The following is a 27627-nucleotide window of genomic DNA, read 5'->3' on the forward strand; positions in this document are numbered from 1 at the left end:
CATTTACTATGCAGTCAGACTGCAGCTTGTACTGCACACCTGCCACCTATAACTGCTTAGGTATAAACACAACAGCAAACAGTCTAGCCCAGCCTGATCAAGTTTTTTAATCAACTTCTCAGCTCTTACAGCCACCGTTTGTTCAGATACCAATGCACTAAGCTCACACACAGTATAACAATCACTAAATTTTAGCAAAAAAGGCCTACTTTTAGGCTTATTACAGAACACTGTAGTATAGAAGATGACATCTGGAACAAACCACACAAGATGACCAATATACTGAAAAATGGCATGTTATACATATTTATTATCAAATTTACATTTCACTATGAAACAACAGTAAGTGCAAAAAGCAGATGAAAAAATACCATGAAATTCCCAGACCATTCAAACATTGTAATTCCCTCGTGTAACAGCTAAATGAGGCTCAAACACAATCTTCTGCTTCCCTTTCTGCTGCTGTTAACTTTGATCACAGGTACTTTGAGCATGCAGGCATCACTGAGTTTATCAAATCCTGTGGAACTAGAAAGCTTTAAATTTGTGTTTGGTTTAAGCCAATCTAAATGAAGGTATTTACATGACACCAAGATACCAAATAACAGGAATTTATTTCTGTCTCTTGTAACTTTCACAAGCATAGGTAAGTCCTTTCTTTCTAGCATTTGTTTTTGTCTCGAACCACAAGATAACAGAACCTTTCTGAAATCCAGTTCTCTGTTCTTTCTAGTTCTACCTCCCACTCAACCAAATCACACTTGTGCAGGATCAAAAGATCTTGTGCACATTCTCAACTACCTTATGCATGCAAGTTTGTCTCCTCTCTTCTGGGAGGCAACAGAAGCCAAATCAATTCCTAGAATGATGGCAACTTTCAATATGTTCTCAGAAACACGTATGTTATTCAAAAAAAGTTTATCTTCAAGGTTTTCGCACAAAACAGTAAACTTGGAAGTACCAATTTTCCCTGTTGCTGCAAGATAGGTATAGATATACAACATGTGTGTGACCATCCAAAGGTATAAACACATGACAGAATTTCAACACTGCACCACAGCATCAACCAACTGGATAAATGCATAAACACAGCGGTATACAGCCTTCCATTTTCTTCTTGTCTTGTGTAAAGTACCTGATGGTACATCATCCTACAGAAAACAAACAAACCAACCAACCTCTCAACATATCCACAGTATTGTTTGAACTGAACCAGTTTAAATCGTTGGCCTATGGAATATGGAAGCATCACAAAGAGAAACATGCATTCAGTTAATGTGCTTTTAGATTAATTTTAACTGAAACCTGGTCTGCCAAAGGAATTCTGATTTAGCCGATTTGCCACTTCTGCTGACAACACACAGAATGATCCAATGGCTACAGTTATCTAATGAAGCTGGTTAGAAAAAGTGTTAAACAGTGTTACAAAAACATACTTCAAAAATGTATCCGTAACTTACATGTATTCCTATAATAAACATACATAAAATGGACCTAATTTTGACACACTATGCACTTCTCTGTTGAGACCAAACTGTCTAATTTTTTGTGAACTCATTCCTGTTGTTTCCCCAGAAGTTACAAATACACTGCAGACACACCCATCTTAGTTCACTGGAGAGCAAAGTTGCCTCCCTCCATGCCTTTCACTCTTACCTTATACAGCTACGCAGGACGCCATGGCACAGCTAAGTACATATAAACATAAATATTTACATGAAGAAATTAAATATTTTTCATTTAAAAAACAAAATTAACCCGTATATGGTATTTTAAATAAAATTCACCTTTTACGTAAGATTTTGCTTAGAGAGCAAAAGGCAACTCCAGGAGTTCCTGAATATTTCTGTGCGCTGCTGACGGGCAAGTTTCTGCTAAGAATCCCTGTGCAAGTTTGAAGTGGTTACCCCTTTTCCTTTTACAAAAAAAAGACTGTTGTATCAAAGAGTCATCACAAGATCTATAGAACTATAAAAGCTGAAAGGCCACATTACAAATTTCCTATAAACCAGGTTAAGAAGCTTTCTTTTACTGCCCTACTCCACTCAACCCTGCAGCAACAAGAGTGCTGATTATGGTGGATGTGCCTTACAGCAAATGCAAATCAGCGTGATTATACTGATGCTTCACACCATGCACCCAGACAGGTATCAGTTATGTCCCACAAACACTAACAGGCAAGGTAAACTTTGACTGTTTTATCTAACTGTATGGAAACCAAACTTTATGACAATTTTCAAATGTATGGAAACTAAATTTTAGAAGAATTTTTAAGTGTTGATAGGTACAGTGAAAAATTACATAAAGATTATCAGGTCACTAGTGAAAACCCATTCCTCAGGAATTCTGGGAAAACTTTCTTCTTTAAGTTACACTACAAATCTACTGTAGATTATTCAGTTATGACTGGAACCTTGGATAGGAAGGAATCAAAAAAGCAGCATGGGCAGTAATATTTTGATTATTACCCCTCACAAATCAGATTTCTAAAATGGACTTCTCTTTTGAGACAGAAAGTCTGCCTCGGCTTTGTTCAGACTCAGGTTCAGAACCACTCTCCTTCATCAAAACACAGGATTTCAATGTAGACAAAATTGATTGATGTTCATTACAATGCTACGAAGAACACTAGCTTTCATATTCCTGTTTCTAAATGTAGACTGGTAAATTTTGCTCTTCATGGAATCTTTTAAACAGAATCCTCCCTAAACTCAGAAACAACTAACTGAAAGGCATGAAGTTTACTGCAGAACTCTCAAATATACATAATGTCTACCTATCAAGAGAAGAGTCAGGTTACCACATTTCTGATACTTGTCCTGAAGTAAGTACTATCTGCTTACATCAAATAAAAAGAAACCCTAAATCAAGCACCTAGGTATTATTTCCTTTTAAAACGCTGTAATGTGCCTGAGATTTTGTGTGTGTGTGTGTGTGCGCGCGCGCGCAAAAAATACTCTCATTTAAAAAGATGCACAGCACACTTTGGAAAGATTTCTTAGCTTGAAGTTTTCACCCTAATACATACTTTCCTGCTTCTTAATTCTTACTCATTACACCTTCCTTTGTGTACTTCAGAAAGTCTGGAAATAAATTAACTTCTGTTAATACCTCACTAGCACAATTGCACTCTTTCAAAATATAAATCCTGACCACCAGTTTCTGTGTTCATGAACAGAAGTATTGTTTTCTTACATAGAGCTAAAGGTTCTCTCCACTGCCTCTCAAAGTGAAGATGAGTTTAAAGCATAGTTTCTGAAATGGAAAATAAATGAATTTAAAAAATAAAATCCAAGTTTTGTTTGCTACAGAGAGAAACTTGGACCAATAATGTTGGTCAGACTGACTGTTATTTTAATATTATAAGTAAACGATACAGCCTGACTTCTAACAACTAGTAAAATACTATGGTCATATGGTGGAAAAAAATAGAACAGCACCTGCAAGACAGTTTTACACATGTCGTTTAAAAGGTTAAACTACTGAGAATGTCTATCATGTTCTTTTAGTTTTGCTTAAGTTAAGACAGATGCTGAAAGGGGTCTCAAAACTAAGCTTTGGTTTCTTCTTTCTTATCTTCCACAAAAGCCTTCTTCATCTAACCCAAGCAATGTTCTTTTTCTCCTTGATCCCAATGCTTCTCTCCCCCACATCTTTAACATGCACATGCCTTCTCCAACTCTTCTGTAGCACATCTAGCCATGCCTGTACTGGATGTTTATCCCTCATGTATTATTTACTATGCTAGAAGTCAATAATTTTTCAGACCAGTCAGTCTTCCTTTAGGATATCCATTTTTGATGACTGTGTGCAAACTGGAGCTCCCAAAGCTCCAATCATGGCTGGAAGACTCTGGTTTCTTCTCAGTCCTGCCATTAAGTTGCTACCTGCATTTAGAAACACAGTCGATTCCTGCCTCTGCAGGCTAACCTCCGGCCCCTGATTCTTGCTGTAGTGCTGTGTCTCAGGGGGCTTGATCACCCTGGCAATACCCAGCCTCTTCAGTCTGTCCACTAGGTTCATCTTGAGCTGGCCTACATCTGGAGTGTTACGGGAGGGCTTTAGGCCATACATTTCTTGCAAGAATGTCTCCGCTGGTCGAGAAGCCAGGAAATTTTCTGAGTGATACACTCGGGGCTCAAACAGCGGAGGGGAAGGACAAGGTGAATGCAAGGGAGAATTTGGTGGAGTAGAAGGAATGGGGAGAGTTCGAGTGGGCTGTAGCAAAGGCAGTTTTTCTAATACTGGGCTATCGTAAACCTTGGCAGAGATGCCCCGTTCTTGCAAAAGTTTAGCCAGACTGCTTGTGCTGCTGAAAGTAGTGGTGGAGTCTCTTCTGTTGGTGAGAAATTCGCCAATACTAAGCCTGTAAGAAATGGATGAAGAGTTCGCTATTGGGTTTCCAATACTGCTGCCAGTACTTCCAAGTGAAAATGGGGCACCCACAGAGCTGAAATAAAATAAAAATTAAACAGAGAAAATGTACACATTAGACATCTTTACATCTTCTCTGCATTTGCCTTTTATTATACAGAAAGCTCAAGAAAAAATGAACTATTGCTATTAGCTGTGACAGTTTCAGCTTTAGTAAATTCAGAATTCTGCAAAATGTTTAGAAGTTATACTAGGCTGACAGAGAGGTTTTACTGTAAGTACCAATGAACTTACCTTCTATCATTTATATCATTTATACCATATTAGATAGAATATCAACATAGATGTCCAGTAATAACTTAGTTTAAAAGCTTATGATAGATTCAGGGGAAAAAACTATCACAGAATTATTTTGGTTATGTAATAGGTATATTATACAAGGCATTTGTATATTTTTCATACTTGTATATATTTAAGAGTACAAATTTACTTCCTTTAACTTACACTAACGTGTTTTAAGTCTCACTCTAGAGAATTTCAAGTTTCCTCTTTGCAACTACAACTATTTGTATGAGTAACATCCTGTGTGTTGCCTAGCTGCCTTGGTATTTTTTAAAACCGGTCGATATATCAGAAGCCAGAAAGCAACTGACTGTTTATTCCTATGGAGCAACATGTAGGATGTCAGCAGTCACCATACCTGGGAGTAACTTGAGTGACATCAGATGGGTGAAGGATCCTACAGGTAGTGAAGGTAAACGTGGAATTTGTGGAAGACAGACACTTCCCTGGATTTGAGGCTGCAATTTACGTCCATTGGGGGTAAAAATACAGACAAAAAAGAACTAATCAAAGCAAAGTTTATAATTACTTAAATAAATAAATAAAATAAATCAACAGTGGTAAAGAGCAAAGACAGCACTGTTGCAAGGCCAAATACTTTCCATTGAGAAAAAGACTGCAAAATAAAAAGAAGAAAAAACACTAATCATGCTTCTTACCAGTGACTGGTACTGCTGCTGAAGTAACAGGTGGCAGGAAAATCCCTGCCACTGGCTTTGCCACTGTACTTTTCTTTTCCTCCGGGAAGGACTTTTGCACTTGAAATGTTATACCTCCTTCACTTTCTTCCTCATCATCCTCCTCCAAGTCAGAGATGTGGTACACAGTATCATCAGAGAGAGGGGTAAAACCTTTCGTAACAACACCTGGTCTTGGGTCAAGAATGGTGCCTAGGTTGGGGCGAGCAAGCTGCTGCCAGTGAAAAAGGGTCTGAGATCCTGGTGTGAACAAAGAGAAGAGTCTCAGAGAGCCACTACCTACTATTGTATTGAGTTACAAAAATTCATAATCAAAACAAATCCAGGCAAGTGGTGCCGACACCATGATGCATGACACGCTTGGATGGCAATGCCATGAAAAAGCCTAACACTTAGCGCCAAATAAGAAAGCCAAATAGAAAGTGATACCGATGAGCTGGCTGGCACATAGCCTGCCAAATACTACTATTTCCTCTTACTGCATATCATACCTAGCTATACATACACTGACAGTGATTTAGCTGGCAAATTAACGTAAAATCTTTTTCTGCTGATGAGAGAAGGAAGATCACTCTCTTACCTTCAATGGGTTTGACAATTTGCAATTTTTCTGGTAGGAGGGCACGCAGATTACTAGAGCTGGCAGAGAGATCAGTGAATTCTGAGTTTGTACCCAGGGAAAAACAGCTTTCTGTTGGTGTACTACAGCCACTAGTCCCTTTCTTCTGCTCAGCCAGCAAATGCATTTTTCGCTCCCATTCCTCCTCAAAGAACTGCTTCTCACTCAGGTAGTTCTGACGACGAAGGGAGAGCCTGTGCAGAGCTGTGACTAAGTCATTGTCTCCAGGGGTTCCTGGCTGGCCAGGATTATGAGTGCCTCTGTGAGAAACATCAAATAACAACAGATATTAAGGCCATTAAATTAACTACTTCTCTCCTACACAGCAGAGATCCAGTCTGGATTTAGTTTTGCATCAGTTTAGAAAGAAGATAGCAGGCTGTGTTTCCTACTTTAAATTATTCTCAGAGCTGCTCCTCTGGGTCATCTGCGTGTGGCTCTCCAACTGGTATACACCAGACTGGAAGGGCTTTGCTGTCATAACTACACTTGACCGATTAGATCCAGGAATCGGCAATGGGGCAGGAAAGGAAGAGGAACGTCCACGAGTGACATTAGCAACCTTGACAGTGTCAAATACTCGTTTCTGTTGACACCTGCAGAAAAGATAAGCAAGCAAATGTAGTTTCAGAAGCATTTTGAAAAAGCTCTCAACAACAGACTTCAAAGTCAGCAGAGACCTGACTAAAAAGATTTAAGCCCAGAAAACCAGGATTGCCTAAGACACTTGTGTTCCATTAAATATCAGAACTACCGCTTACTTCAACCCGAAAAACCTGAACCTCTATTGATAACCACTTGAGAACATTCAGGACCATATATTTTGTTTATTTAATTTATATATGCTTTCAGAAGTATATATTTAATTTGTTACTTTTTGCTCAAAAGTAAAAGATCTAGGAACAGGACTTTCAGGGCTTTGGAAACTGTTTTCAGTCTTTCAGCTATAATTTCATTTCCCTGAGAATTTTTCTGTAAGCATTAAAGGGGATAAAACTAGCGCTGTCCATCAGAGAACTTGCATTTAAAAAATCTCATCAATTAAAGAATGAAATAACATCCTTATAGCAAATTCCCAACTTACTCACAGAATCAAGTAAGAATAGTAGGTTCCAAAGTTGCAAAGATTACCAAATACTACAAAGCTTTTTTATTAAGTTATATAGAAATGAGGGAACATTCACATTTATAGACTTCCAGAAATCAGTTTCACCTTACTTAATACAAGCATATGAAAAAATCTTGAAATAGCACATAGAGATCTGAAAACATACTTTTGCTTGAAGAGAACAGATTCATCACCCTGACTCAATTCCTTCCGCATTGTCCCTTCAATTTCTGCTGCAAGGGAATCCTAGAGGAAAAACAGAAACCAGAAGAGTTACTAAATTAGATTCAAGTCTTTTTTCTAAACAATTTTAGCAGAAAATATCTCTAAAAAAATTACTCAAAAAATCTCCACATTTCCCCAGCATCAACATATTTCAGACAAACCCTTTGGTCTCTGAAGGAATGGATGAGGGGCAATTTTCCACCATAACTACACCTACATATAACTAGTATGGGTTCAGTTTTCATTAGCAACATCTGCTTTTTCTTGGCACACAATGTTGATTCCTGAAGTTAAGCTATAATTGTAAAAGCACTTCTTACAAGGCCAAATGAGCATGAAGGATTCTGCATACACAGAACCAACCAAAACCTGACAAATTCCCAGCACAGCCCAGAAATACAGTACAGAGAGTAATCAGAATATATCTGACACTAATAATAATAATAATAAAAATAAAATAAATGCCTTTAACCCTTTTCCGTTGTTTTAGTCACCTCTGGCAATTAGGCTAAAGTCATGCATTTCTGATGATGCTTATAATTTAATCTCACAAGATAAGGACATAAAATTACATCATAAACTACATACAGGGAAAAAAACCCCAAAACTCTCTGAACTCTTGAAAAGACGCTTTGTTTCTTAAAGAAACACTGTCAAGTTATACAATTCATATTGACATTGAACAATATACTAGCACAACTGAGCACTAACTGTAGAACATGCCAATTGACTTATTTAACAGAAAAGGCATATAAAAAGGAAAAATAATTTTAGTATCACAATATGTCAAGTGCATGGTTAGCTTCCCAATACATTAAATTCTCAAAACTGTACACATTAAAGAACTGAAAACCCATTAAATCAGCTCCTTTGCCTACTACAAAATAGTTACTGCTGCAGCTCTTGTACTGGCTGTTTTACTCGTATAATTGTATGCTGCCACAGGCCATATGTGTCAGTAGGTGTATGCCAAGCTAGTGGTATTTATTACCACTGGAAATGCTCCACATGACTGGCGGTGGCAGAGACAAGCAATAGAGCTGGCTCTGCTGCGCAACAACTTCACTTCTTCTTGTGATTCGTGCAACATCCCTAGACACTCCGCATTCCGATCTTGCAACTCATGTAGCTGAAAGAGAAAAAGAGGCCACCATGTGATACCAGTAAGCTTTAAAGATAAGACAGAATGAAACTGAATTCACTCCTACAGAAACCTGTATCAACTGATTCAACACAAATATTTTTCCAGCTGCATGACACATGCCAGCACCTGGAATGGGCAATAGTTAGCATGGCACCCACACCGTTTTTAATGGTGAAGCACGAAGTCCAAATTAAGACTTGAAAGTGGAAAATGTATAATAAAATCCAAAGGAAAATACATCAAAAAACTCTGCAAGTACAGTAACTGCTGATGCAAAAGAAGAAGAAAAAAAAAAAAAAAAAAAAAAAAAGAGAACTTCCTTAACATCTGATGAACTACAGTATTGTTGATATAATCAGTAATATTCACACTAAAACACTCTGTCTCGTAACTACTAAGAATAGTAAGACCTCTCTCCCTGGAACACCTTTCTTGCCTTTCATACTCCTGTGAACTACAAAAACATTTGTGTAGACTTTGATAAAAATAATTATTCTTTCTGTCCAATCATATGACCCCTACCATAAGGAAAAATCAAAAGTGCTATATAATTAAAAAGCAATAGTTCCCATTCTCTATTAGTTTTCTTTCTCTTACATTCTATTCCAAACAGCTATCTAAAAATGTATATATACACACACACATACATATACGGGAGCCTTAAGTACCTCTGCTGTCAGTTGTCTCTGAGCATCTTTGGAAGCTTGTAAGTGAAGTTTCAGCTCCTCTTTTTCAATCACGTGCTGAAAGCACAAAAAGGTGCTCATCATTTTTTCAGCCGATTTCCCTGAGAGAGTTGATCCTCTGCCATACTTTCCCGAAACAGCCAATCTCTTGCAGTGTAACTCCCTGGTTTGCAAGTCAATTTTTATCTGCTGTAAGCACTGGCATGCACACACGCGCACACACATGCGCACGTACACTCTTCATTCCCTTACTTCTTTGATTTTATGTTGAAGATCAACAATCTGAGACAAGAGGGATGAGATCTCTTCCTGGTAGCGAACCAGCTCCTCACTCTTCTCTGACAACTCCTCTGTTATTCTGGAAATTTGAGCATTTGTTTGCCCTACAAAACATAAAAGGAACTTAGCAGAGAGCTTTTCCCCAACACACAGCAAAAAAGCAAACCAAATCAAACACAAAACCCAGAAAAGATCAGTGAAAGTCAACAACAATCTTCAAAATTACCAATACTGTTAGGAAATCAATTAGTAGTTCATAGAAGTAGGTGTCTCAGAACATTCATAATGAAAACATAAATGGTGGTACGGAGGAGGAGAGAGAGAGTGAACTTCAAACACAGGTGTAACATATTAAGAGCTAAGTGCGCAGAACCTGAAATACATAACACAAGTATGTGAAATGATCACAATAAAATCCAAGGCAAGCTGCTATAAACAATTTCAAATGACCAAGGCCAGTTTGGGAATACGCTGAAGAAGTCAGGCTCTGAATTGATGTTGTTATTAACTACCATTCTCTGTAAGCAAAGGCATTTTGTCAGACCTTGTCAAGCATACACCTGTTTAGCTCTTGATTCTGGTCACTATCGATTCCCCAAAGAACCACTGCATACAATTCCCAGTTTCTTCTTTTCTTTAAGCAAGCACTTCAAGTGTGGTGACAAGGCAGCTCAAAAATCTGAAATATTTTTATGCAGTTAGTCCTGCTTGTATACTTGCCCTGAAAGCAGAGCAGAGTCGTAAAATCTGATCAATCTTGCATAAAGGTCACACTACAAATTTAGTGGTTATTGTACCTCAACAGATGTTCTGCAGAACAAGGTCCTGCCTATGGCATGGGCCTGTGGACACTTAAGCTCACAGACAGATACCTTCTTCCTGAAGACACACATTTTAAAGCTGTAGACTAGATATCCTTTGGGTGAAGATTCTTTCTGTGAGTCTGAATTACCTAGCATGCCTGTGTATGCTATCGGATTGAACAAAACAGAACTCACAGACATTCTCATTGAAGGAAGATAGGAGAGCTTATATGGCATAACTTCTATTTGCAAAGGATGTATATTTTCTCAGAGGGAACAGAGTAAATTAACAACTAAGTATCAATTCAGAGTATTTTTATGGTCATCTGGAACAAGAAAAATCAAGCAGCAACCCAGTCTTCTCTATGGTGGTTGTATAGAAAAAAATACCTTAAAATACAAGCTTAAGGCTATTATGCACAAAGGAAGCAGCAGACATCAAATGACTACAGATAAAAAATTTGTACCACCAGGTTACACAATTACCACACACACAAAATAACAGGATTGTTCCTTACTGTTTCAGAATACTTAACATGAATTTGCATAAGAGTAGCTGCAACTTTTTGCAAATAAGCCGTCCCCAAAGAAAATACTGTTCTAGACAAAACACTTGCCAATTTATAAATTCTTTGTTTCCTAATATATATATTAAAGTCTTCATAGATACATAGTAATCTAGAATGGGCATTTAAGAGTCTATGCACTGATGTATTTCAGTGTTAAGCATGCTGAAAACTCTGTACAAGAAGTATATTTTGTTGATTTTTTGGTGTCTGTAGGCTTCAGTTTAGGTGGTTTATAAACATTAGATTTTGTGTTCATTTTCCCTCTCTAAACACAGTACACGTGCCTGAAGTTGAATGCCAGAGTGAAACCTGATCAAATACAGAAGCAATTTTGCGCTTGGGTAAAGAGCAAGACTTGAATAATTGGCATAAATTACTGAAGCTTATTTTTTGATTCAGGGGTAACTAAAAAGGTATAGGCACCAGGTATTTCAAATACCATTTTGCCATTGCAAGATACAGCCTGAATACTCACGGAGCTCTTTGACACAGTCATTGACCAGCTGCTGTTCCTTCTCTTCATATGTAATGGTTTCTGTCTTCAGGTGGCAAGCCTTCAAGAAAATTATTGGTATTCCAATTTCAGTTTATCTATACATCTACTAATGCCACAATTTTTTATTTCCGAAATTCTTGCAACTGAAGCATCCCCTCTATCCATCTTTACAATTTCTATGCATCTGGCCATTCTTCCTAACCGTTTTTTCACCACCACCTCTTTCCCTGAATTTTAGAGGTCTTTTGAGTGAAAGACACATGAACAAAACCTGATCTCTCACCTCTAATAAAAAACTGTTGCAAAAATATGTAATTGTTAGGTAAAGTAGACCAACACAGTAACCAGAAGTAAGCAACTGCATTTTCTTCAAAACTTCTTAAGGAAAAGAAATCTTGAAAATTGAATTACGTCAGCCAAATCTTTGGTGGCACTGAAAAGCTCTCAGTAGAACAGCTTTCCGCCATACTCCCCAACTAGCCTATTTAGACTGTAAATTTTCTGGGCCAGACATAGAGTACAACAGGTCTAACCAACATTGAGCATACTAGATTCCTACTTCTGTTTCAACTGTGAGGATGACAATATTAAACTTTGCACAGTTAGGTCTATATTCAGGACTGTTTGCCATTAAGTGACTGACTCACCTTAAGACTTAGTAAATGGGTTTAAAGATTATCCAAGCAAGTAGAAGTACAGCTACACAAGTGCAGGCAAACACATTTCTTTACATAATGCTGTCACATGAAAATAAAAATTGAAAAAGAAAATACAGGCTCACTACAATTGCCTGAATACAGGCATGTTTTATACACAAGAGAGACCAATTAAAATACAGAGACTAAGCGTGTCTTTAAAAGAATTTGATTAGAAGCTTATTAGCCCTCACTATTTAATATAGACTGACAAAAATGTAATGGCAAAACAATGTAATCCCCAGAATACTATTGTTAATTGCAGTCAGACTTGTATCAAAACAGGTCACACTACTTGGATCCACCAGGCCCTCAAGCTTCTTTTGCTGGGTGCTTACCTATGTTCCCACATTCTTTCACATACCATAGTGAAACTGAGGAAGGACTACCAGAGGACTCTGGAGATAATGAAGAGTAGTGGAGGAAACAGAAGGATGTGGGAGGTAGAGGGAAAGTGTTTGGGTATGATTTGTATACAGTGATACAAAATAGCTATATGCTTCAAGAGAAACCCAGATGCTGGATTTTTCAACCATCCTGATTTATTTCATATCCAGCATATGTGGTATATAACTGTAAGTCGGATATACCTTTGATCGGAGGGCAAGGTTCTCCTCCTCCAGCTCTCTGAGTTTATCTTGCAAGACATCCAGCTGCAGCAGATCGTGTGATACATTGAAAGGCTCATTGAAACGAAGAGGTGTGGAACAGCTGGAATCTGTTTCACTCTCCTCAGAAGCAATTGAAACAATACGAAGCAGGTCATCCTTCTTCGACAGTTCATGCTGCAGCTGGTTAACCTATGACAAAAGAAGATCATCAGTTCATGAAATGTATTTTAGCTATACAATATTACAATGTATTATTTATGTAGCCTCTTGGAACATCACTGTTCCAGTCTAAAATGAGATTAAAAAATAGCTCGCAGGTCACGATTCATTTATTTACATTTGCACAGAAGATTCAACCTCTACTGATTTTATAGGAAGTTCACAACAATCATAATTTTAACACTGTGAGGGAGACTGAAAATTCAAGATAATGTGAGAATGGACAACAGAACCTACTTCTTTAATTGTTTACTTCAAAATAATTTTCCAGCTGCTTTGATACATGTTTACATTTTATTATGAACATTTTTCTGAATTGTAACTTCCTGGAGAAAAGGACTGACATGTAAATGAAATCTATTTACATGTATAGACTTGTACCCCCCCAATTGTTGTGGTTTAACCCTGGCTGGCAACCAAGCACCATGCAGCCGCTTGCTCACTCCCCTTCACCCAGAGGGATGGGGAAGAGAATCAGAAAGGAATGTAAAACTCAAGGGTTGAGATAAGAACAATTTAATAGGTAAAGCAAAAGCTGTGCATGCAAGCAAAGCAAAGCAAGGAATTATTCACTGCTTCCCATAGGCAGGCAGGTGTTCGGCCATCCCCAGGACAGCAGGGCCCCATCACGTAACAGTTACTCAGGAAGACAGATGCCATAATGCCAAATGTCCAACCCTTCCTTCTTCTTCCACCAGTTTATATACTCAGCATGATGTCATATGGTATGGAATACCTCTTTGGCTAGCTTGGGTCACCTGTCCTGGCTGTGTCCCCTCCCAATTTCCTGTGCCCCTTCAGCCCTCTGGCTGGCAGGGCCCAAGGAACTGAAAAGTCCTTGATTTAGTGTAAGCATCACCCAGCAACAACTAAAAACATCAGTGTGCTATCAACATTGTTCTCACATCAGAGCCAAAACACAGCACTGTACTAGCTACTAGGAAAACTAACTAACACAGCTGAAACCAGGACACCAATGTATATATAATATGAACTGTAGGACAAATAAAAAACAGGAGAACAGACAGATCTCATCTAGATAAATTCTATTTTGCGCATTTTAATTTGTATATGAATACATAAATTTCTGCTGTCCTACAGCTAATTATTTTTTTTATTACCAGCATACTGTTTTATACAGGCAGCTGAATCCATTTCACTGTAACTTAGACCACATCTGTTGATGACAGGGTTAAAAAAATTCAGGAAAATTTAATTCTTTTTTAAGAAAGAAAGAAAAAGATTAGATCAAGAATCTGTGCTTAAAGGAATAGATGGGGTGAAGATCTTCAGCAGAATTCAGTTTTCATTAAATTTTATTTATTTATTCTAAGTGTAAACACCCCATTAAACATTTTCTTGCAGTTTTCTCACCTGTGAGTCATTATATAGCAGATCATGTCAGATACCAACTACTTATTCTGACTTAGATTATTAGATTCTTAGTTTAATGGCAGGGTATCAGACTGATGGTCAAAACAAACACTTTAAAATGCAATGCTGTTGTACATATATCATAGTAATACCTAGCATTCTCATAATTTCTCAGTAATTACAATATGCAGTCTTCGTAGTCCATTCTCAGAGTAAGAAAGCTGATTGAACAATGACAATTAGGAGAATGATGTCTAATTATACTTCAGTTTGAGAGCAGCAATCACCTGCTTTCACAATGAAATAATGTATTTCTATTAATCCTCTTACCATCATCATAAAAAAAATTAAAGAAAGAAAGAAAAAAAAAAAGAAAGAAAGGAAGAAAGGGGGGTGGGCGAAATCACTCACTCGATCCAGAGTTTGTCCTAACTGTTCTTCTAGTGCTTCATTCTGTTCTGTCAACAGATGGTTTCGCTTAAGGAGGGCTTGTCCAATTCGGGCTGCCAGTTCCAGGTCCCGATCTTTCTGCTCACAAAATGAGAACAAATGTCTACTTTTGATCAGATAAGGTTTAAATTCAGAGTAGTACTAGATTTTCCTAGTTACTGTTTAATGCAACACTGCTTTGACATCCCCCTTCACTCTCAGATGGATCAACATAGTGAGATCAATGATTACTGCTTCATCATCTGGATCCAGAACACATCCGTACACGTGTTTCTTGATATAGTACATTCTCTTCCAGAGCATTTGCGGTAACAGGGGGACGGGAAAGCATCAAACCTGGGGACAGTTTTGCGTTTTGTGCTGAGTACTGGAGAAGTTATATGGGCTCTGTTGAACCCTACAAGCAGTCACATATACTTAGGCCTGTGGTCTCTGAGGTGACACTTTCCCCAGAACAGACTGCTCAACATGGATAGTTTTGAGACGGTAGAACCAAAGGAGCAACAGGAAAGCAAAAGAAAGCAGTTTTTCTCTCACACTCCCTGGTTCCATGGGCACCCATAGTTTTGCTAAATTTTGTGTCTCAGACAGTGCAACCAAATGGGCACTCCTGATAAGCAGCTCCTGAAGATAACTGAACCAAAATTTCCAGCAGCTGAATAAAGCCCTTCCTCAAATACATGCCCTCAAATGCAGTAACATAGCATTGCAGACACGAGCATACCTCAGCTAACAGATGTTTGACCATGTCAGCATCACTGTAGGTTTTCTGCTCCACATTATCTGTGCCAAGAACTGAAAAGAGAAAAACATACTTACTGAAGTAGCTTAAGTACCACAAGACTGCTGGGAAGGGAGAGAGGTAAAACTCAAGAGAATGTTTTTATATACAAATACAATACTTAGTTTATAAAACTGGTGGAGGCTATGAAAACACATCTTAACTTCAGAAATATAATAGAAACAATACTCATTTGGTAGACTGATACAATGAGGTACTGAACATTCACAGCTTTCAGCAATATGAGCTAAAACTTGAGCTGCTCACATATCCTTCAAATTTAGAAAAAGGAGGAAAATCTCTTTTTTAATACAGCCACGCTATTAAATTATCCAGCCTGCTGGGAAGAGAGGGAAGAATATACTGGAGCATATCCAAATACAGCTGAACAAAAACGCAGACTTTACCCTTGAAACAAAATTCCCATTAGTGTGACAGCTATACACAGGAAGTATGGAGACCCCAGAGACTAGTGACGAAAACGTGTTTATTAAGTGCTTGATCATCTTGGAAACAGTTAAAAAGAAATAGGATAACATATGTCTGCAATTTAGATGTAGCAGTAAATCTTATCTTACTGACTGAGTGATTTTGACCTTTGAAGAGTTTGTAAAAAACTGAAGACAAGCAGGATTTGAAAGACAGGACTGAGTCAAGAAAAAACAAAGCATGAAGAATTTGCAACAACTCTGAACAAAACACAGTGCTAAAACACAAAGCACTGGTCTGCTCTACTTCTTGCCCTAAGAAACAGAAGATGCTAGTAAAAAAGAAATCTTAATTACCTTGTGCAAATTTGTGAGATCCAGCCAAAGAGGAGGAAGGAAGTTCAATAAGAGCTCGAGTTATAGAAAATGAAAGACACAGGGAAAAAGGAACAAAAAGAAGAAAGAATTAAAATGTAAGAAAACAGGTGATTTTTTACATGCACCTACCACCACCAGAAGAAAAAAAATGAATGTGTAAACATACTTTTTACACTATTAAAACTTCCTTAGAAATTTTAAAGAATCACTTAAATATGATTCCCTTCAAGAGCAGAATTACACATCTCACTTGCAGGTAATGGATATTTGTGCTTGTCCAAGTTCAACAGACATTTGCTATATTTGCTTTATGGAATTAGAATCATGAAAGTAAAGAAGGCAGCAATATAAATTTAAGAAATATAGAAGAATCTGCTTCAACTGAAGGTCAAAGTTAACCTGTTTTGAAACCAATTCCATCATCACTGCACTGCAAAATGAGATTACTATGGATTTGGTCTAAATCTATTTCTGAAGATTTCCTTGGCACTTCTAACTTGTTTAAATCATATTTATACTCTGAATACATAGCGGTATTGGGTTTTTTCTTTGTTCTTGTTGAGGACTGCACAATTAGTTACAAGATAGTGAAGTGCCAAGCTCAAGTGCACACTAACTTTATTTACATATGTTATATAAGCTATGAATGACCTTTACATACATAATGTCCGTATTTAACCTTTTAAAACATAACATTAAGGCTACACTAGAAAAAAAGTTGCATTTTAGTATAGAAAGAAACTTTCTTGCAGTCTTGAAGGACAGGAGAACAGAAAGAATAATATAGAAGAAAAAAAGTTTACTGAACTGTTTCTCTAAGGGCTTAACAGAAAATCTAAAAAATCAAATGTTTTTATCAGGTAGATCAGCAGACATAAAAACCCAACACATGCTCTTCAAGTATTTAGAAGCTTTGAAGTTATAGCAGTGCCATTTACTAATTGTATTTCTAAGCAGGGCAAAAATAGGAATTCTTCACAAAATTTAAAGTACTCATCTATCAGTAGCATAACACACATTTGGGAGGTCAATTTTACTGCACCACTTGGTTGCCAAGAGAGGACAGCAAACTCATCAGGCTTACTAATATTTGGAAAATACGCACATATATACATTTCAGCCATTATAGTCAGAACATTATAACCAGCTCTCCTGTGGTAACTGTTCCCAACAGGCAATTTCAAGTAAAAAGTTTCTATCCAGTGGCAAGTCACCTCAATAAAGATTTACACTAATTACATACAAGGTTACTCATGTAGGTAGGTTCCTAAAAATCGAACCCAAATAAATTTACTCTGACAAATGAAATCACAGGACAGCTTTGAAATTCACTCTATACAACTTTTGTTATTTTCTTACAGTACAGAATCAAAATTATACACAGGTTGTCATAATTGTCTCTTGTGAACATGCACATGGGCAATCTCTCCTCACTCACCTTGCCAAGTGAAAGCTGCAAGCAACTCTTCATTTTGGTTAATATTCTTGTTAGGTTGTGCCATGTCTCTTTAGTCACACATACAAAGTAGTTCTAAAGACAAATGCCTTGTAATTCAGGGCTTCTTACACTACCACAGTTGAAGCAGAAAACATTCTTCCACCTCACTGAAAACACTGCCAGTGGGAACTCAACTGGTCATTGGATAAACCTTCTAATAGAACTATAGAATCACAGAATTGTTTAGGTTGGAAAAGACCCTTAAGATCAAGTCCAACCTAGCACTGCCAAGTCCACCACTAAACCATGTCCCTAAGAGCCACATAGGCAAATAACAGGCAGCAGCAGCCATAAAAAGAGGAGGAGCTCAAGTGCAATAACTGTTGTTAATTTTTATTTTTTTATCTTGGATGTCAACTGGAAATTCACTCAGACCACAAGTTTAGTGTTCTCTTTAGGAGAAAGTTATAAAAGTGTTTTCATACATATATAGTAAGGAGAAGATCTACACACAAAAAACCAAGTTACACTTCAAGAGTGTGGCTGTCACAATTATTCCCAATTCAAGTCAACAGAAAAAGAGGCACAAATTTCACCTAACAAGCTATTCAGCAATGATTATAACTAGATTTTGATTTATATCAGTTTTTGTCTGGGACCTTCCCCATATATCCCTCTAAGTTACTAGGCGCGAAAAAACTAATATGACGACTACCACATTAAATCTCTTTGGACAATTTCTAGGAGAAACATAAGCTATATTTATCTTGAGTTTATATGACTCAGCAGTTATGACTGTGCTCTTAAATGACAGAGTTAGTTCTGTATGTTATGCCTAGGTTATCTTTTAACTTAATGTCAGTCATTGTTACAGCTCATTTTTGAGAGCTGTCAAGAAAACATCTATGGTAACTGTTCAAAAAACACTCACAAGCAGTTTAATATTTTCACAGGACATTTTCTATAGTTAAAAAGAACTTCTCACTGGGTGAAAGTGGAAGACACTACTTTCTGTAGCACCTTGACAGCCAGGTAACACATGACTGCCTTTATCAAAACACTGATAAAACCCCTCCCCCCTCTCACTGCAGTTTGGAATTATAGGCTCACACTGACTGAGGGTCCTTCTCTTAGTGCTTCATCACACTGGAACTGCAGGCGTTTACCAGAGAGCTTCACCAGAGCCACATTTGATGTAAAGTTCCTTCCAGCACTCTATATAGTTGAAACTGAGGAGGATGGACACACCCCACTGACTACACAACTGCTGCCAGTGAACTACAAAAGTGTCCACTCAACTAAAAATCATTTATGCTTGCAATATTACTATCAGAAACAGACTGAGCAATAAACATTAAGTGGCTTTCCAAATACTTTCCACAGTTAAAGAGTTCCAAGTCTGCAAGCTGAACTGATAACAAGATTGCTTTAAAGTGTCAAGTGCTGCATTCTCATGAGGTATTATTTTACTTTTACTTATTCATTTGCTATACATCCTGGATGGACGCTTAAAGCACAACAACAAAAAAGCCCGTTCAGAGGTGGCATTACAAAAAAAGAAGTAATCATTACAGATTATCTATAAATACCAAGGCTGTATGTAAATACCAAGTTCACTCTCACAAGTATTCTATTCCAATAGTTCCAATAGATGGAGGAAACAGAACTTCCCTGTTCCTCTGAAGTGATTACAATGCATTCTCCTCTTTTCACATGAAAACACTTGAAACTACAGGCAAGTTAGGGTTCAGTTCCTTTGGCAGCCTTCTAATAATTTGATTTTTAACATATTAAATGTTTCTTCATGTGATCAGAAGCTGTTTTCTTCCTTATGATCTGCTGGGTTTAAGGATAAGTTACTCTGTATTTTCAAAACTGGAAGGCAGTGATAAACACTGTTCTAGTACCCACCTGGCTGGCATTCACCCCATTTCTACCTTCAGAAGAAACCATGTTGCATTTCAAAAGCAACATTGCCACAAGAGGTTAGGACAGCGTCATTAATCTCCTGAAAACGGAGTTGCCACATGCTCGGTACCTCTCATATTACATCTAATCTAGCACAATCCTAGTTTCCTGTCTCTTTTCCACTATCACATGTTCCCGTTCTTATTTCTATGCGAAATCTAATGAACAGGCCGCCATAGGACATGCTAGATCAGCCCTTAGAATTGCAGTGCTGAACTACAAGCACTTCCCCTGAACTCATCTTTTTCTTCCGCCTGTCCAAAGTTTTCCAAATGTGAATGCTTTATAATATTAATTTTATATTTAAGGTTTTCTCTTCAATAGTTGGAAAAAAATATATATCCCAGACCCAGATATACTCACTCATGTAACGGAAGGGCTCCTCATCACGAACTGGAGAAGTGATTTCAGGAAGATGGCCATGGCAGGCAGCAGACTGAATCCAATCTTGATTTTCATACAGATACAAAGAGTCCACTCGTAACTTGTAATCTGGCAACTGTTCTTCTAGCATGCTCACCAGCTCCACCTCAGGAAGGTCCTCGCTGGAGCAGACATCTGAAAGTGAGTAAATGCCACTAATAGTCCATAACTATTATACACAACATATTTAATCTTGCAGCAGTAATATACATTCTATATACTAAAAATAATTTAGAAACCTTCAGTAGATTTGAAAAGAATTATTCTGTACTGGACAAATTACCAGAATACTTATTGAACCAGTATTTGATTTACACTGTAATATTTGTAAGTTCCTGATCCCCAGCTGACTCCACAACTGGTCTAGACAGCTGGTCTAGTCATGACTCCCTCTGACTTCTTCAATATGATATATGTAATGAGTTTCAGTTTTTAATTTTCCTCTTCATTGAGCTAAATCACAGACCTGCATTTTACCAGCTATTGATTTTGTAAGGTTTCATTGGCTTTAGCATAGTTACATTTCTCTTTTCTGAAGGAAATTGACATTTTTCTTGTATTTCTGTTTATTGTTTTGTCCATTAATGAATGTAGATGTAAATAACGTTAAACCACAAAGATCAACTGAACACTGCTTGAAATCAGGGAACAAATAGAAATTCCATTATCATCCATAGGAAAACACACTAAGAAACACAATACTCAAAATCCTGGAAAGGAAGTTGAGCTCTTCCTGTGTCATGCTCTGCCTTAATCTCTTTCACAACTATTGCAAAAAAAAAGGAAACATTAATTCTAGGTTGCTAGAATACTGCATATCAAAGGTATATGGCAATTATCTTTCCTACATTTGTAAAGAAGACTATCTTCAGTATCTTTCAGTGGAAAAAAATGCCAATGTTGATTACTGACATTGAGAATTTTACAAATGACATTTTACACTGGAAGATGATTTTACAAGCTACTTAAGAGGACTCACCGTTTGTGGTCATCTGCAGTACCAGCTAAGCAATACAAACAACGTGGAACTTAACGTTGTCTTCAGGTTGGTGTTCTATAACATGTTTGATACATTCAGGATTTGTAACGGCAAATCTTCAACTTACCAGAGACGCTCTCCAAGCCCCTGTGATCAAAATTCATGAGTCCTTTCTTCTCAGTTCACTTCTTTGGAAATAGCATTCTGTAGTCAGATTGTGCAGTCCCTTTATTGCTTTGGCTTTGGTTTAGAGACAGAGTAAGGGAGAGCCATCAAGCCACCAAGATACTAACAAATCTGCCGTCAACTCACTTCTGCAGACCGGTTCATACTCCAGATCTGTTGCCATCTTAGGACATGATTATCTCATCTGGGCTACTACCGATCAGTAGAAGTATCTATAGGACATTTCATGCTTCACAGGCTTCTCAGCTCAGCCATCATCTAGAAATAAAAGAAAGAGAATGCCAAAGCTGTCACAGTGACAGATGTCAATCTTTCAAATGAGACCTGTAAATTAACATGACTTCATCCCTTTCAGTCTGAATTTTCTCCCTGTACTACCATTTATCTAAAAAATCTAAACATTTTAACCCCCAGTTTACAAATTGCATGTAAACTGTAGCATTAAAAAAATGTATTTTCCCTGCAGACATAACTTTTCACTTTCAGCATCAGCTTTGTCAATTACCTATTTGTCTATACCATTCCTCTTCTTCCATATAACATTTAGTGTATGACAGGTTCATTCACTGAAATGAGGCATTTTCCTTTTACCCTACAGGACAGTAGCTCCAACTACACAGAAGTTTTCTTCAGGGTACTACATTTATCTAAAGCAATGCGTACTAAAGGCAGGATTTCAGAACTGTCATATTAAGCATTTTGATTGTTAAAAAAAAAAAATTATAGGACTGTTTGCTTGAATTTCTTCCCCTTTAGAAGTCTGTTAATTAAAAACTGGATCTATCAGACATTTACTTCGTGGACCACGACAAAATTTGTGTTTCCTCTTCAGTAGGGACTCATTTAAACCAGAAATGAAACTGCCATGACTAATGGAGATAACCTATCAGAACAGTTTAATAAAGCAAAAATTCTGCCATTCCCTTGCCAAGACTGATCAAGCGTCTTCCATGCAAAATACAAGAGTAGCCCTAGATGACAGAAAAATATGAAATCAAAGAGAACAAAAGTCTCATTTTCCCTCCTCCTATACTCAGTAAACACAAAAATCTCTTGAAATCTTAATTAATTTCAAATTTGCTCTTCAAAGTTTCCCTAAGATCTCCCATCCCCAAGCACAACACTCACAAGTTTGTCTCTCTGTCTGTAGCAACCTCTCATTTGACAAGACCAGAAAGGACAGTGCAGGAGCTTTCTGAAGAAAGCCTAGAGCTTGCCAAGTTCATCTGCTTGTAGACTTTGGCAGGAGATCAAAAAAGAATTTCCTTCAATTAAGGTCAGCTCACACTTGTAAGCAATATCTTCTTACACTGTCATTTATTTATTTAAATATGTACTTTATTTACCAGTTTTAAATCTTATTCATATCAGACACTTATTGAAAACAGTAAGACTGAGATTTCAGAAACATTTGCTATCTGAATGTATAGCTGTTTCCAACAGTAGTTTGTGATCTTTTTCAAGAGGCTGTTTTTTAAATGGATTGCTGAAAAGCACTAACTAGACACACTCACACCCTCTAAAACAATTGAATACAGCAGAAGACGATACTTAAGAATGCTGTAGATCCACAGAGCAAGGTGATTTTACTTTGTAATAAAAAGAGTCACTGTAGAGCAAGACAAAATTCTGCCGCACAGGACTGTTTCTTCACAGTTCTGATTGAATCTTTTTCCTTTGAGTTTTAACACTGCAAAAATGAATGCTACTTCCTCTCAAAACGGGACTTAATCTCTCTTCTAAGTAGTGCAAAGCAGAAACACTATTTGTTGCAGTTCAATCTCAGTTCAGCCAAGGGGGGGCGGGGGGGGGCAGTGTGGTGGTGGAAAAAAAAAATCATTTGGCTCAAAGTTTTCTAGAGCATCAGGCCAACATCAAGCTACTGAATTAAAAGAGCAATCTCATTTGTAAAACCTTTGAGAAGTTTGCTAGATAAACAAACACCATAAAAGTTAATGCTCACATTTCCGACGCTTCTTATAGCTTTAGTTTAGTGTGTCATGAGGCAACTTCTCTGGAAATTCACCCAGCTAATGCACTGTGCAGTACCACCCTGAAAGTGACTCCATGACCCTTTTACTCTGCAGGTATAAAACTATTTCCTAAGTTCAGATTCCTTCTCCAAGTTACAACTGTAATTAAATACACTCAGATGAAGCCCATAAAATTTACAATATGGCTTTAAAATATACAACCATGCTACAAAAATATCCGAAACAGAAGCCAGAAAACTTTCTCAGGTATAATTTTTAATCTTTACTTATAAAGATTATTTCCACTGTCAATTTACTATATTAATTCCGCAGAGATGTACTTCTTACCCATTTTGTCCCCCTACTCCCTCCTATGCCAATTTCCCATTGATGTTTGAGTCTTTTACAAATAGGTTAACTGAACATGGAAGAACCAAGGAGAATTCGAATACTGGAGAATGGCCTATATGTAGAAGTGGTGCTCTCAGGAGGCTTTCTTCAAGGAAGGCTCAAGAGAAATGGAAATATCAGACGAGGTTTTACATACATACCAACCTACCTCAATCTGTTTATTTCTGTGCTCTCTAATTAAATTTTACTCCATGATGCGTGTTTCACATTGCAACTATCCTGTGGCTTGAAACAGTAGGCTAAAATCAGGAGTACCTATAGCACACCTAAGAAAAAGACCCCTTGTAGAGGTGAGAACTAGTCCTAAGCCTTTTACATCTGCCCCACAGAACCCAAGTTGCTCTGAGGTTTCCTAGAGCATCTGTGCATGGAAAATGGAAAAGAAACTCAAAAAGAAAGGCAATGCTGGAGCCCATTCATGCCAAGAAGTATTTTAAAAGCATGGAGGGCTATCATTTATGACCCAGGCAACAGTCTTATTGTTCACCATTGTTATAACAAAATCTGACGAAACTCCCAATGAAAACTGTACAAAAATTAAAGCATAACAACAACAACAAAAAAACCCACAAACCAAAACCAAAACAAAACCACCAAGGGCTGGAAAAACATTTTAAAAGCATTATGAGAAATACACATGAATTGCCTACTAAGTGGTAGGATATCATAGTGTACAGGTTAAAAAAAAGAAAAACTAAACAATAGGAACCACATATTCCATTAAACCACAGATATTTCAACATAGCATTTAATCTTGGTAGTAAAGAGACAAAAATGTGGTCTCCTGACCACATGACAGGAGATTTCATTAATTTTTCCTTCAATGAGTCAGAAGATCTCAGCCAAGATTAACTTGCAAAAGCAATATTAAGTAAAGACTCAGAGAAGTTGAAATAGCTATAAAATATTAAAAATTATAGTCTTATCTTTGTGACTACCACTTTGAACAACTCAAGACAGACACAGAATGACAGTTGTGCCATCTTATTTCAGAATGTAATTCTGAAGACATTCAACCACTAGAGAACTCCAAGTCATATTCAAATTATCAGAAAGGTGAGGTAAGTTGCTTTTACAACTGGAAACTGTAGACAAGCAAATGTATGTGCTTGTTTCTTTATGTACAAAAAGTAAAAAATATAGCCAAAATTTTTTGGTCAAAATAGCATCTATTTTGACAACATCCAAACTCAAACATAAATATCCTGCTGTTCCCATTTGCTGAGAGCAGTTGACTCCTCACAAGCACTTGGAAAGACTAAACTAGATCTGCTCCTCTGTACAATTACAGGATGCAAGGCATCAAGCCACAATTAACACAAACAAAATTTCAACAACAAAGAAGATTCTAACTCGATTAAGGGAGAAGGCAACATCCATTTTCCAAAAGGAAGCAAACCGAATGAGTCAATTATTCTGGGATACTGAATTCTACTGCTATGTAAATATGCAATTAAAAAACCAAACCAAACCAAACAAAATGGTATCAAGTCATTAACACAGTACTTTTTTCATTACTAAAACAGGAATGGTGTCAAGCCAGCTAGTAACAATAAACAATTTTTGCATTTCAAGGTTAATGAAACAGTTCTATTCTTATAGCAAACACGACCATGTTGCATTGCTGCCAAAACATTCCTGGGACTAGTGCTCAGAGGCAGAAGCCAAATCCTTCAACACTATATAGGATGAGATGAAGGACAAAGGACTATATACTGAAAAACTAAACTATCGGAACATGAGCTTTGTCAAAATTAACTCTTGCTGTGTGCCTAACCTGTTGTTTTCAGCCATTACTATCCCTACAGAAACCTATTTAGTGCTTGTGTTTCTCTCATGTAAGCGGGAAAAAAAAATTAAAAACTATGCCAGCACAATCCTAATAACGAGCGTAATAATCATAAGCAAACTTGCAACAGACCTTCAACCATAAATAGTGTGGTATAAGAAAGGAACTCTAAGAAAACAAAACAAAACCCCATACACATCTCCTGGATACTTTACTTCTTGCAGGTTTACTTTTATTCAAAAGAAAAGTCTACCTGCAAGAAATAATGTATACACATAGCAATGTTATGATCCCAGGGGAGCCTGGGAGAAAAAATCTCTTTTTTCAGAGAAAAAAAGAATCATCATGCATTAAGTATTTGTTGGTTAGAGACTACAAAAATATGGTATAAGTTTTTCAGGCAAGTGCTGTGCTCATATTTCATTATAAAGGTCATTAGCGGCTTCTTTTAAAATTGAAGCTTGTTCTCTATAAACTTGAAATGAACTTAAGTAACATTTAAAGTTCACTGAAATCACCAATGCTTTCAAAGTTGATGCATAGCTGCATTCACCGAAGGAAGTGGTTTAGGTTACTTAATAACCCAGCCAGTGCTCAGCATTTCAAACAGTTACAATTCTGTATTCATTGAAATAAACCAGACTGATCCATATGACTCAGTCACCAGAGTATCACTAGCAAACTAACTAGATAAAAGGATCTGTTATCTCTTTTGTAAACTTGCCTGTGAAAATGCTGGGTTTGTCTTCTTAGAAAACCAATCAGTGGATCACGTTTATCCTTCCTGAGAGACAGTGCTCCTGCTACACAATATTCATTGCAGCGAACCCATTATTAGAGGCAAACCACCACCAGAAAAGTCTGTAATTTTCCAACACCCTACTCTTTAAGCCCCATTTTCAGACACTCCTAAGAGAAATTTGACAAATCAATATAGTTCTAATCAAATCAAAATCTAATCAAATCAAACAAATAGTTCTAATAGGTGACACCATCACTAGAGAATTGACAAATGTCAGGTACTGGAAATTAATTCCTTTTTTTCAATTTAGCTTCAGCGTTAGAAGTGTAATTAAAAAGAAGTCTACCTGGTTTTACTCAGAAATACATCTTTTGAAAGATAACGAGTATCTGAAAGCATGCCTAAAAATGACCATGCCTTGTAATGGTGTGTGAAAAGTTATTTACTAGTATTTGCATCAGACTCTCGCAATCAGTCAACAACTCTGAAACATAACCATAAAAAATGAGCATGCATGCAACAGCCTACAGCTGAAGACTGCATTTAAGAAATAAAAGTGCAAGGATGCAACTCCACACAGCACTTTTTCCCTAGGATGGCTGACAGAATAAGACATTTACTGACAGAGACCTTATTACAATTTGATCAGCCGATCAGGACGTAACGATGTGATTAAAAAGTCGATAGAAGCCAAACCCTCCTTGCACCCACATCCGTACGTCAGGACCAGGGCTAAAACATCACCATCGAGCTTCGCCGCCCAAGAGCGGTGACACGGACCTCCCGGCGAGCCCGGACGCAGCACGGAGCCCTCGGGCGGGCTGAAGGTCACAGCAGCCCCCCGCCCGTCACTGCAGCCTCAGCACGCGCATTGCGCGCCCGAAGGTTACTGTAACTCCGGCCCAGCGCCCTGCCTCAAGCTCCGCCGCCGCCCGCCCCACCTCAGCGGCCAGCCACGGCGGGGGCCCGCGGAGCCGGGGGGGGGGGCCGCGCCTCGGCGGGAAGCGGCCCCGAAGGCGTTACGGCGGGGCAGAGGAAGGAGCTCGCTAAGCCGCCCCTGAGGCGACAGAGCCACCCCGAATCAGCACCGAACGCCTCTTACCCGCCCCGCGCTCCCCCCAGCGCGTCTCTTCTCCGCCGCTGCCACCCGAGGCCGACGGGCCCGCGTGTCATAAACCGGCGACTGAGGAGGGACCCCGGCGGCTTCCGCCCGGCTCCCGCCGCAGAACTACAGCCCCCGGCTGGCGGCGCGGCCGCCAGGGCCAGCCCCACAATGCGCCGGGCCGCCTGCTGCGGGCGGCCCCACCAGCCGCCGCGGCCCCGCCGGGGCTGGGCGCGGGGCGGGGTTCCGGGCGGGCGGCTGGGCCCCGGCCTCAGGCGGCGGCGGTGGCGGCAAGGGGGGGGGCCCTGCCCCGCCTGCGGGGCTTCCTGGCGGTACC

At 38.3% G+C, this 27627-nt stretch overlaps 1 protein-coding gene across 2 annotated transcripts; it reads right to left on the minus strand.

Annotated features, from left to right (window-relative positions):
• Window positions 1–280: 280 nt before the first annotated feature.
• TRAK2 (trafficking kinesin protein 2) lies at window positions 281–27416 on the minus strand. Of its 2 annotated transcripts, XM_055717491.1 has the most exons (17): window positions 27291–27416; window positions 21215–21531; window positions 20049–20243; window positions 16259–16312; window positions 15417–15487; window positions 14654–14770; window positions 12629–12838; window positions 11323–11401; window positions 9449–9579; window positions 9179–9253; window positions 8358–8495; window positions 7308–7387; window positions 6426–6629; window positions 5995–6293; window positions 5376–5654; window positions 5075–5174; window positions 281–4450 (listed from the first exon to the last, which is right to left on the minus strand). In XM_055717491.1, exons 2-17 carry the CDS (start codon window positions 21249–21251, stop codon window positions 3772–3774), a joined length of 2748 nt encoding a protein of 915 aa, XP_055573466.1. In that variant the 5' UTR covers window positions 21252–21531; window positions 27291–27416; the 3' UTR covers window positions 281–3771. The 2 variants fall into 2 exon arrangements, with proteins under 2 accessions (XP_055573466.1, XP_055573467.1); XM_055717492.1 differs by lacking the exon at window positions 16259–16312.
• Between the last annotated feature and the right edge of the window lie 211 nt (window positions 27417–27627).

This window comes from Falco cherrug, chromosome 8, assembly GCF_023634085.1.
Source record: "Falco cherrug isolate bFalChe1 chromosome 8, bFalChe1.pri, whole genome shotgun sequence".
NCBI classification, from domain to species: Eukaryota; Metazoa; Chordata; class Aves; order Falconiformes; family Falconidae; genus Falco; species Falco cherrug.